Below are 13,265 nucleotides of genomic sequence, written 5' to 3'. Positions count from 1 at the left end.
CTTTTTTTTTTCTAAGTGTTTCTAACGTCAAAGTTCACGAGCGGCCTCTTTCCAAATTGAAGTGGAGGTGGTCGACCACGTGATTAGCCCCACTGAAGATCCAGTTAATCATTAGATCCTGACTGTGTAGGCTGAAGGTATATTTTAGTCAAATACAGTAGTCAGCGTCAACCTACATAGACCTTAGCGCTCTTGAATGCTGCTTACATGTTTTCAGCTCACAGTCATGAAGTGTCCTGGTTACAAGGTTGAAATAACCTATTTCCCCCCCCCCCCTCTGTTGAACCACTGCTTGATGACATTGGTGGCAAAACACTAAAGGGATTTTCGTCATTGGCTCCAGTAAGACGCCACATAGCAAAATGTTAAATGCTACAGGAAAAGAAATCCTTAAATAATTTCTTAGCAGGCTTAGGTCAGGCTGATGTTACCCAACCTGGCAGCTTTTAAGTCTACTGGAGGTCACATTTCTCTAACTAACGTGCTGCTTTCTCCTTCATAAGGGATTTTGGGCTCCTTATTTGTGGTTGACAAGGTTGTTTTATATAGAGATTTTCTGTGTTTGACTCTGAGATGAAGCGTGGCACAATTACTTATTTACTATGAACCTACGGGGAAATTAAGGGTCAGTAAGTGCACTCATTGGCCTTTCCACTGTTTTTCATTTGTAGGCGTGTAAATGCTTCCTGTTTCCTTGTCACTTAAGGGAGGCTTTACCTGCACCAGCAATCACAACATGCAACTGAGTTTTTACTTTCAGATTTATAAACTAATATTTTATTAGAACTGAAATGGATTTTGACAATGTAATACAGATGTTTGTTTATATGTACAATGTAATTACAACTTATTTACAGTACAGTGTGTATATATACACATGTAAATTCTGTACATATGGACTATATGACTATTTTTAAAATATAATGTAATAATCATCTTATGGAGAAATGAAGCACATGAGTGAAGGGTAATTCTGTACAAATGTGATTTCCCAAATGTGATTATATACAATCCAAGCAACCAGACCTATACATGGTAAACATTTTCATAGTGACTGAAACTAAGCCTGTGCAGGCCCAGTTACTGTTTACCTGACAGCTTGAGCCGTCGGCTCAAAACCAGATGCAGGTGGAGGTGGTCAGGCAATGTAAACTTCTAGAAAAGCAGACAGTAGCAGTCATGACCCCAGACACTAATGCTGGATCTGCAAGCAGCTTAAACCCATCTATCACCACTATAGCAGCAAAAACAATGTGAGCTCTCTGACTGGGATACCATAGTATTTTTAAAGAATGATGCTGGCCTTTAAACGGCTTGGAGATGCCCTTTTTCTCTCTGTTAGTCTATTATCTGATTCATTCTTTAAAGTGTTGATTAAAGGGTTAAAAACATTGTTGCAGATTTAAAAGGTTGTTCTTATTAATGAATTACAGGGTAATATATATTCCATCAAATCAAAATGCACAAACACCAGGTAAAAAAAATACAATTTATGTTGTTGAATGCATGAATGAATGGAAAAAATACAAGTACTATGGTGATCACTGAGTATTGAGAACTGGGACTTGGAATGGGTGATATCAATAAAGATTTTATATTGATATTGTTATACAGTTGTTGGAAAAGCACTTCATGGATAAAGCATATTTTTGGCTAACTTAGCAAATTAAACACCAGACAATCGATCAAGAAAGAAATACAACATCAAGGTACTTCATCACTTTGATGTAAAATCCAATTGACACAATTCCCATGATGGCCCAACACAGCCAGAGATATTAAAGGGATAGCTACACATATACCACACATTCACACATTTCCCAACCCTAATAAAAACCCAAAGTAACTTAAAACTAAAAATCAACTTAAAAATTCAGGCTGAATAAATAATAAATTGGCTCTGTCTAGATGCAAGTTAATTGTAGATAGTTTTCATTATTGATTGATCTGTCGATTATTATCTCGATTAATCGAATAGTTGTTTCTTAAATAAAATGTCCGAAAATGGGGAAAAATGTCCATCACTGTTTCTCAATGGCTCAAAGTGATTTCCCCAAATATTTTATTTTGTTCTCAACACAAAGATTTTCAGTTTGCTGTCAAAAAAGACTAAGAAACCAGCAAATCATCACTATCTGGACATTGTTGTCATAAAAATTCAAAACAATTAATCGATTATCAAAATAGTGGGAGATTCATTTAATAGTTGGCAACTAATTGACTAATTGTCGCAGTCCTATTTCTAATTTGAGAGTTGTTTAATAAATTATGGGCATGATAATTGCACAGTTCTTGAACAGTATGATACTAATGAACAAAGCATATTTTCTTTTGATTAGAATAGTCTTTAGGATCACAGTAGATTTAAGATAAACTGCATTGTTGTGTGATTTACACCATATACAGTTTGCTAAGGCAATCCCAAGCATTAAAAAGCATAAACTCTGGCTTTATTATTTACTATAATAATATAATTAACTATAATAATGTCTCAAGATGTCCATGTGACAGTTTATATAGTGTGTCAGACCTTATTATAATGCTCAGTGTGGACATGTTGCGCATCAAATGAAATGAAGCTTGCCATAAGAAGTTTATTTGATTTATTCCGGTTCACATGTGGCAGTAAATCATTGCGGCCGCTGTCCTTATATGTTAAAGGTGAAAGGCTGGCTGGACACACCCCGATCACGATCTGACAGCTACAGGGAAATGTCTACTGTCAACATCTGTCATTTGTGCCCATGCACTCTGCAAGCCAGTATTAATTCACCCATAGTTTTCTTGGTAGATATCATTCAACGTTAACTAAGAGCCACATGAACTTGTTGATAACCTATAAATGAGGATTTCTCGATAGCATGATGGTGTCGTAGTATCTCAAATATATTTTAGATTTTCATTTACGTGGTGGCTGCGTCATGTTTGTAACTCAAAGGTTTCCTGGCTGCTTGGGCTTTTATGTTGGCTTGTGCTGATGGCAAAAATCCAACCTGTCACCATTATAGGCCATTTTCTTACAGTAATTGTTGTTCAAAGATCAGCACCAATATGTGTTAGGAACAGGAAAAGTAGCAAAAGTGAAAAGGCAAAAGAAGCCTTTCAGATGTCCTTTTCTGCTGAGGAGAATTATATCTTCACCAGAAAGTCAGCTGTTGTGTCTGGGGGCGACATCAGCATTATCCGTGACTGGAGGCATCATGTCTTACGGCTGTCTGTCCGTCCATCCCATTCTCAGGAACACAATATCTCAGGAACCTCAGGGAGCCTTGAGGGAGTTTTCTTCAATGTTGGTCCACGTCCACTTGTCAAAGGTCACGGTCACTCTCAGAAAACTGTTTTTTGGCCATAACTCAAGAGCTCAGACGCTATTTAAGATTAATTCACACAAATGTATAACAGGAGAAAATAATGAAGTGCAAAAACACTTTCCTGGCTGTTAGTCAACGCTGTAACTCAGGAACAGAAGGGGAGATTGGTCAGATACTGAATCGGTGACGATAATCTTGGGTGTGCACCTGTAAACTGTGGTGATGGTTTAGATCTTTTGTGCTGCTGGGTTGAAGATGTGTGTGTGTGAAACGTATCTAAAGTATCGTCTACTGTCTCGCCTTTTTCTGGCCAAGCATGTGAACACATACCAGGAATTTGATTTGTTTTTTGTTTCTCCCAATGAACTTAACCACTAATAGACATACAGCAGAAAAGGAATTACAGAGCTGAGGCAAGTTTAGTGAAAACTTCCATTTTGCCACAAAACAAAAGTCAAAGTCTTTACTACAAATTATTATACAAGTCGGGATAGATATGGATGTGACTGGTTGGTATTTCTAGTTCTTATCATAGCTATCAATGGTTAAATGACTACACATTTGTGTTTGTTATGAAAATAAATCAATACTAACTTTTAAAACCTGCTGGATGTTTAGGAAGGCAACAAAACTTTAGCTGTGCTAGTTTCTGTGTACCGCAGGAAAGCTAATAAACACAGGTTGTGAGCTTTGAATTAAACATACAAATGGAGAGAACATTATATCCCATAACAAGCCCATAGGGTGAGGTGTGAAGTTCAGTCGAGGCAGCGGTTGTTTTTCCTCCATTAAACTTTAAAATGACACCCACACTTGTTAAAGGAGGACAATAATTCTTACATTAAGTTTCCTTTATTGGAGATTTTGTGCCGTAAAAAGTCATTTCTTATCAGCTTAGTCGTCTCTGTCTCTTTTACAGCCTGTTTACGTTCAGCATTTGGTCGTGAACTTGAACTTCAGTATGTTGACTTCTGGTCTGAGTTCATGTTGCTAGTTTAAGGCTTGAAATACCCTGAGGGCAGAAGTGTAACTAGACTCTGGTGTTTTTAGCTGTTAACCTTGCTAGGTGTGGTTTTAACCTCAATACATCACAAGAATGCAGGCTGATGTGTGAGGTTTCATTTTACACACAGTGCAAAGTATCCACGTTCGCATTTTCACAGCAAGCTAAATTCATTTATCAGTGTTAATTGTATTTTTTTCAAACCTTACTTAAAAGTACAGTTCTGTCAAAGGAAATCTCTTTTTTTTTACTTTGTCGTTACGTATTTCAGACAAAAGTTTCACATTTTGTTATTGGGTCAACGTTTCAGGAACTCATTTATTGGAGGTCACGTAACAACATCACAGCGCTGTGATAAATGCAGAAGTAATGTTTCTGATTAAGCAGTATCGTTTCCCTCAGTGATAGCAAATATTTCTTTTTTTTTCTGGCTCGACATGAAAAGATCGTCATGCAGGATCAATTTGGGAAATATTAAAATAGTGGCCAAAGCTCTGCGTGCTCTGATTGCTTCTGAAGTTTGTCCCTGCCTCTCTCGTCTTTTTCCTTTCTGGCCCTCATTGTTTGCGTGTGTGTGTGGACTCAGGAGGAAAGGAGGAGAGTATTCTTTTGTTTACATTAATTAAGACTCAAGAAGGTGCTCGTCAAATTAACTGGTTCGTGTGAAGTAGCGCTCGACCATTCTTACGTTCTTTGAACTAATTAAACCTGGAGGTGAGGTGACAGCATGAGCTTCATATGTGTGATTATAGAAGACGTGTATAGCTCACCTTTAACGTTAAGATACAACAAATATGAGCCTCGCTCTACTATTTCCATACAATATAAGATTATAATGATTAAAGATTATTTTAAGGCAATTAAAGCAAAGATAACAGGAATATTGAACACGTGGCAACTACATAATGACCCTTCTGTCATGATTCCTGCCTCAATCCGCTGACTCCCTACCTGTTGCCACTCCCTGGGCGTCTCCCTCCCTCTGTGTGTTGGATTGATTGAGTGGACACAGGTGTGTTGGAGTCGGAGGATAGCCCCACCAGCTGCAACCGGTTCTATAATCAATTCCACTTCTCATACTCAGCCCTGCTAGACCCACACTGCCAGATCATAGTCTTCGCATTAGTCAGTCTACAGTTCAAGCCATTTCTTCGACATTTGTCCTTTTTTATCTTGTCTCGCCTGTTTCCTGTCCTTCGTCTCGTTAGTCCTGCTTCCAGCCCCATTTTCCCAGCTACATATCCAAGCTTCCCCAGGCTGACTTGCATCCCATTTCTCTCTTCCTTGTAATAAATATCTTGTCCCATTGTGTCCCTGTCTCCTCTCCTCTTGAGTGTTTGCACTTGGGTTCATCAGGATTGTTTCCTCACTTTGTGCCTTTGTTTTATTTGATTGGATTCTTAGTTGTCTAAGACTGATGTGATTTTGTTGTGGAATAGAACAAATGTGAGCAATATATTCTCTTGAATTACAAAAGAAATTGTGTCTGAATTATTGATTATGAATCTGAATAGGATTTTTTTGTGCTTTGTTACACAAACAGAGAAATCAGACAACAGTGATGCTACTGTCTGAGGAAGACAAGATAACAAAGCAGTTTTGAAAACAGTGTCTGTTTGTTAAGCAGCGTTTGAATGGAGTGGATTTTCAAGATATTCAAATGAAAAATCATGAAGGCATGAATCATTTCCTTTCTGCTTTTCTTTCTTGTGAGAGGCATTCTTTGCAGTTTTCAAAAAGCCTGCACATAAAGGGTTTAAATCAGTGTTTTTCAGCTGATATCAGAGCCTGAATTTTAGTGTTAATGCACATTTTTTTGAGAGCACTGAAAGATAAAGTCGAGCATAAACTTAGATATGAAACATTTTAACATGTTTTTGTCTTGTAGAAAATCTCATGACACATTATTACACTTTACACTTTATTCTTTAGAATAGATTAATGACTGGATTGAGATTGAATACATAATCAGTAGCCGCCTGAGGAAAACGAGTCAACAACAACTCATTCATTATATATGTTGACTTTTAGCACCTGCACGTACTCTGTCATGAGATGCAGTACCCTGCTCTGCCACTTGAAATGTGCTTTTCCAATTATTGTTGAAAATTAAGCCTGCATATATTCACTTTTTAAAAAATTGTTGGTGAGCAAGTGGTCTGTGGCTCAAGTCATCTTGGATGGAGAGTGTCCTCCAGCAGCCCGTGATCATTAACTGAAGTGGTGCTCAATAACCAGCTACTTACAGTTCATACTTGCTCATGGGTGTATAGAAAGAGGAGTTACGGAGGGAATAATAAAACTCAAAATTAAATTAAGACATATTATATATATATATATATATATATATATATATATATATATGTCATGATTAGAATCCAGGAACCAGTCAGGGAAAGCAAATGCATGATGCTGATCTCCAAATGTATTTATTTTTTGTTTGACAGAGACACATCAACTTTAGGGTAGTTAATGATTCAGGGTTGCACCACACCATGCTTACATTTCCATTGAATGACCCCTACTCTTACAATGAACCCCATTTACATTAAACATAATAATGGAAAATGCAATAAGCTGAGGCTGCTTGTTTACATCATCAGCGTACATACAAAAACACTGAAGGCTGCCTGAATTCAGATTACCCACCAACTGTAATAATAACTTGGATATACTTGATATATAATGTAAATATTTCCAGACCACAAAACCATAAACTATTTCAATCAAGTTTAAAGGAAACTTTTGTGTGTTGTTTTCCTGCTGGAAACACTGCAGTTAAAAGTGACGGTGGCTTGGAAGAAAATAAATACTCTTTGTTATTGTGACTATTTCAGACAGTTGAAATTGGGCGACTAAAGCTGATGCTCCGTTAACCGCACAAAGAAAAAACGAACTGAAGTGCAGACTGTACGTAGACATCTTATTAATAACTGTAATTGAATACAGTCTTGTGTTGTTTAATTGCAGCTGGCCAAGGCTCCAGTCTGAGAGTTTTTAGTTTGGGTTATAATCGAGTCGTCTACTCCATGTTATTTAAGCTTTCTTCATACAGAGGATGTGAATGAGGTGGCTGCTCTACACTTCTTCTTTTTTTTCTTTTTTTTTTTGCTGGGTTATCAAAAGAGGTGTTTGCTTCAGACATTTTTCTAGGTCAGGGGAGCTCCTCCTGTGCGAAAACACTTTAGTGTTGAAGCACTGTAGCCAGGTAGAAACCGAAGATGGTTAATGCACTTTACTCTGTATTATTAATGATTATCTGCAAAAACACATTAACTCCTCACTGTTAAAAAACGACATGTATTATTTTGTACAGAGGCTGTTGTGTTGTTGTTCTTTCACTTCCTGCTGTCGTCACAGCCGATATATTAACATGAAATTATACAACTCAGTTTTCATCCTCAGCACAATGCCCACTTTCAGGATGCTGTAATCCGTTTTCTGTGTGTTCACAGGATTTGACGTTTCTTTGGCGGATTCGGAGAGGTGGTGGCTGTAGGTTTTTCCAAAAGAGTGTTCAGATGAGGTCAGCGCGGATGGGACTTAAAAGACTTCAGAAAGGGCCTGGTTGGGAAAGGGAGTGAGTATGGACAACCTTTCTGACTTCAGTGGCCCCTGTCCGTCCTCCCGCAGGGAATGGGAGTAAGTATCAAAACCAGTTCACTCACATTCTACATTGTGCTTATAAAAAATGTATTATTATTTATAATAATGACACTGCATTAATACATATACAAGGTGAAAATACCTTTTATATGTATTAATGTATGTTTCTGGTAACATGATATAGTTTGGGTATATTTCCTTAATGAAAGCTTTATTCTAACAATTAAATAGCTTTATTTTTGAGGCTCAAACTGAAACAGGACTGCAACAAGATTGTTTTCCATATTAATGAATATTGAATAATAATGAATATTAATGATTCTGCAGAATATTTTCTAGATAAATCTTTGATCTTTAAGTCAAATGTCTTTTTGTTCAACCGACTGTCAAAACCCCAAAATACTTAATTGATAATAATTGAATACCAAGAAGAGCAGCAAATTCTCAGTCACTATTCTCACTTTTAGAAATTAAACAATTAATTGATTATCAAATTAGTTAATGTTCTTTCAATCAATTAATCAATGCTGCTCTATTTTTATTTTTTTTATTTTTTATATATAAATTAACAAATGTTTAATTTATTAAATGTATTTTTTCTTACTTAAGTTTAACTGATGTCTATCGTCCTGAGGCTTCTTCAGCTGATGTAATGCAGACAAGATGTGAAAAAAAAAAAGAAATAGTTGGACAGTTTTTGCTATTTTCTGACTTTTCTCCTTCTACCACTACTTAATATTTCAGTGGTTCACATATTATTTTCATTCATTATTTGAACACCACCAGAATTGTATGTAACATCTTTTCATAGCTGCTTAATAATGTGTAATAATGTTTGATGTGTTGCACTGCACTTTGACATAGAGGCTGTCTGAATGAACTGAAAGGTTCACTGTCTTCTACAATGTATGTGAAATATATGGTGTTAAAAGCATGAGTTTTGAGAGCTGCTTGTCAGAAAGTCTGAACAGATGTTTTACAGTCAAACGTTGGTGAATGTGGGTTGACTGTTGATTAAGGAATAAGAGGAGACGCGTATGTGCATAAGAGATTTCTAAGAAGGATTCAGCTGAGATTTTCACAAGAATTTGGCTTTCAGAGAACATTTCTTTAATTCAACACTTTAATTATCAGTGTATAATATTACCAGACACGTTCCACAAAGTCATTTAGTACAGTTTTAATAGGTGGTTACTGCTTTCTGTCTGCACAGATACAACTCACAGTGACATCTAAACACAAAGAGCATTTCACACAGCGATCAAAGCAGTCACATTCATCAAGGTTTCAATGAATCATTGTGTGGATATATTTATAGTGATCAACACAAATAGAGTTCACTTACTCACAGCCACACCTCTTACTTCTGACTTAAACTTGCTATTTGTTCGAATATGATGTGTATCTTATACCACTTAGTCCATTTATATACAATTTTATACTGTTCATTTATGAACATTGCCTGTCTATTCACTATGGACACGGTGTTAAAGGAAATACTTGTGCTGGTACCATATTATCATATGATCATATGATCATGCCTCATTACTGATGTATTTTAACTGTTCATATTAAACCATTTAGATGTAAAAATACTGCCTTATTGCAATTTATAAATAGAAAATGTATTAGCAATCTGCAAATTTAAGATTTACCGCACAGACTTTTGTACAAGCTTAAAACCCAAAGCTGTTTTTAAGCTTTATTTCATTCTCCACTGACCAATGGCTTGCCAAACTGATGATACACAGTCTTGACATACACGGTTGTAGACAGTTGGCACAGAGACAGAAGGTAAGACAGGATTCCTGCAGCAGAGCTATAATCTTCTCGCGTTCCTTGAAATTGCAGATCTGTGCTGTGCTTAAATGTAAATGTACAAAGTAACTGGCTACTGGCCATACTCAGGTTAAAGTTGTATTTGGGTGATGCAAATACCTCAATGCCTAATGACTAATTATCTCTAGTGCTACTAATGAACAGTACATAAAAGTTAATCTGTGCTCCTCTGGTCTCAGATAGTAAATATATATTAGCATTAATGTGTAAAAAACAGATCAAAATCAGCTGTCATTTATTATAATTCAACAAATTGTGATTATATATTTTTTTCACTATCTTCATCATTTCACTGACTAAACACTGAATCAGTTGTTCAAGAAAACAATTGTCAGATTTATCGATAATGAAAACAATCAGTGGTATATGCAGTAGTGTGACGTTTACATGCCACAGTAACCTGTTAAATATGGGACAAACCAGGCACTTCAACTGGGTTAGCAGGTTATTGTAACAGAATTATGGCATTAACAGTGGAAGTGTAGATGTAGCCAGTGGGATAACAGTTTGTGTCCTTCAAGCTATTGAATGTATCTGACTGATTGTTGTCAACCACCCAATGACCTCTTTTCTCTTCATGTCCGGACACCCAAGATGCAAGTTAATGCAAAAAAGTGTGTCAGATTATCAGCTCGATTTTAACATGTACCCCTCTGTTTGTAGCACCAACAGCTGTGCGGACGATTTAATGGATGAAGATGAGAAAGACAGGGCAAAAAGGTACTTCACCCTGTGTATATGTGTCTGTATGTCTAAACTTGAATCAGACTGTACTGTATATTCACTACATTCTATGTTCATATGCAGTAGTTTTAAGTAATATATAGTTTATCTCTGCTTCTTCAGTAATAGAAAACTGATATCATTAGTGGTCATTTGTCTTTATAAAAGAGACTTCAGAAGAAATGTCATATTATTGTTAGTAATAATGTCCATGAATACTAAAGGACATCTGGAGATCTGCGAGGATACCTTTTTTTAAACCACTTTGGCTGCTTAATATAATGTCATATTACACACACACACACACACACACACACACACACACACACACACACACACACACACACACACACACACACACACACACACACACACACACACACACACACACATATACACACACACACACACACACACACACTTTATATATATATGTTGTAGTCTCCTTTTTTTATATTATTATTTATATATATATTACTTATACTATGTCACATAAAAGTTGCAGGACTCATTTTGGCCACAAGGGGCAGAAGAAATCTAATTGTTATGGCAAACACGATAGCAGCTAACAGTTAGGTACTTACACACCAAGCAGACACAGACATGGAGTTGTGTTTCTGGCCTCCTGATCAATGTAAATCAAATTGACACTGTTCTTCTACCTCACTTTAAGAAAAATAAGAATAATATCTTTATCTTTAGCTTGCTGGCTTGAAATGCTACGAATAAATGTGCTGAAAACAGCTGCCTCTTGCTCCCATAAATAGCAACATAACCATACAGTAAAGTACAGCAGATTTATAAAAGAGCTTCAAAAAGGCTAAAAAAGCTCATTAGAGCTGCAGAGTTGGTAATTCTTTGTGTTCCTCAATATAAGTGACCAGTTTTATACTGCAGTCTTTGTCAGTTGATTAAGTATTAATATAAGATATTGATGGATGAGAAAAAAACAAGCTGGGTGAAACAAATCATTAAGGAAACAGTGAAAGTAAACAAGTATGATGTACAGTGAACACTGGAGCAATTGGTAGGAGTGTAGATGCTGTTATTAAGTCTGTGTTTTGTCAGCTGGTCCATCTGTTGCAACTACCTCTGGGTTTGAGCCTGAATGTTTTTTTTTGTAAATCATATGATATGTAAATGTTTTTATTTTCCTATCAGTCTGCAGCTAAGTATGACTGCAGTCTCGGCTGGCTTTTGTTTGTCAAAGATCTACAGTGTAGCTGTGTTAATACATGTTAAACTACAGTTGCTTGATTAGCTGAGCCCGTGATTCCACTGATTTCTAAATGTTTTCATCTGTTGACTTTTTCAGGGCATCCCGTAACAAATCGGAAAAGAAAAGAAGAGACCAATTCAATGTGCTCATCAAGGAGCTATGCACCATGCTGCAGGGTCAGGGCCATCCGCGCAAGATGGACAAATCCACCATATTGCAGAGAACTATTGACTTCTTGCAGAAACAGAAAGGTAGGACAATGTAATGTAATGAAGTATTCTAGTTTGAAATGTTATCACATACTGTATCAGAGCTGTTTGCATGTTTAGAAGTGATAAACAATTTTCTACATATTTTCCATTAATTTCAGTTGACTAATGCATTTCTTCTCAGACAGAACCGTTAGTTTCTATTGTTCATCAGAATTTATCATCTATCTTTTTTTAGATATCACTGCACAGAATGAAACTTGTGACGTGAGACAAGACTGGAAACCTTCATTCCTCAGTAATGAGGAGTTCACTCAGCTAATGCTGGAGGTAAACCACAGACGTGTTTGTTGAACAGCTCAAGTCTGGCATTTAGTAATGTTGATAATTTCATATCCTCCTTAAATTGCCCATGGAGGAGAAGTAGAGATTGAAGTTTCCTCAAAATTCAACAGAAGCTTTAACAGTGCAGCTATAAAACATGTTTGATTGTGACTCTTGCTTTTCCTTAACTGGAAGAAATCTTTAACTGGTATCACTTTTGTTCTCAGTGCCCAGAAAAATAAGTTCACATACTTTGTAACTGTAACTGTACCTCTTATATTACAGTTCCCACTCTCTCCTTTTCTTACAGGCCCTCGATGGTTTCTTGGTAGCATTAACAACAGATGGAAACATCATATATGTATCTGACAGTGTGTCTTCACTTATGGGCCATTTACCGGTAAGTCAGAAAGCTTAAATAGGTTACTGTTATTACTTGCTTAGCCTGCACTGTTTTGTTGTCCTGAGTCCATAGTTGTTGTTTTTTTTTGCCAAACATATGAACATATTTGTGTGTTTGCAGCATGTTGTCATACGAGCATGAATGCTGCTTAATTAGAAATTGGCCAGTTAGGAGTTTACTGACAATTATTGGCCAATATTTGACTTGCACTGATAAACTGATATCTGTAGTTAAGATAATCTAGGACGTGCTTGCAGATTATCTTTTTAATGCTTGCCTTGATGTTTTTTACATTTTTGTTACTGAAACTTCTCTACTTAACGTGTAAACAAAGAGTTATAGTTTATAGTACTACACAGAGGTTTAATTTCATACATTCATGCAATTTCAAACTTACTTTCAAACTCTTAAAATTCAGATATTGAGATATCCACCAGTATTGGAAGATAGTATGATATGAAGAGAGAAAGACCTGATGATAACAGGTGAATATTTTGTGGAAGATGGTTTTGTAGCCATGTAGCACACTGCACTAACTGTGTAATGCCTGCATTGCTCGTAAAGCTATTTCTACAGCAACATTGTTGCATATGACATATGTCTCTTCAAAAGACTGACCGTCACTCAT

General features: G+C 36.4%; 1 protein-coding gene across 7 annotated transcripts in view; it reads left to right on the top strand.

The window, feature by feature from the left end:
* npas2 (neuronal PAS domain protein 2) overlaps positions 1 to 13,265 on the top strand; it is a 43,413-nt gene that overhangs the window by 15,795 nt on the left and 14,353 nt on the right. For 6 of the 7 annotated variants that reach the window (XM_062432994.1, XM_062432999.1, XM_062432996.1 and 3 more), the window contains exons 2-6: positions 7,770 to 7,956; positions 10,423 to 10,479; positions 11,798 to 11,952; positions 12,149 to 12,240; positions 12,545 to 12,634. In XM_062432994.1, the coding sequence (XP_062288978.1) occupies positions 7,901 to 7,956; positions 10,423 to 10,479; positions 11,798 to 11,952; positions 12,149 to 12,240; positions 12,545 to 12,634 (450 nt within the window). In that variant the 5' untranslated portion in view covers positions 7,770 to 7,900. Of the gene's footprint in view, positions 1 to 7,769; positions 7,957 to 10,422; positions 10,480 to 11,797; positions 11,953 to 12,148; positions 12,241 to 12,544; positions 12,635 to 13,265 lie in introns of those variants that run through there. The other variant, XM_062432998.1, reaches the window with a different exon arrangement.

Source organism: Scomber scombrus, chromosome 14 (assembly GCF_963691925.1).
Source record: "Scomber scombrus chromosome 14, fScoSco1.1, whole genome shotgun sequence".
Taxonomy (NCBI): Eukaryota; Metazoa; Chordata; class Actinopteri; order Scombriformes; family Scombridae; genus Scomber; species Scomber scombrus.
This window is presented reverse-complemented; position numbering and strand designations above follow the sequence as displayed.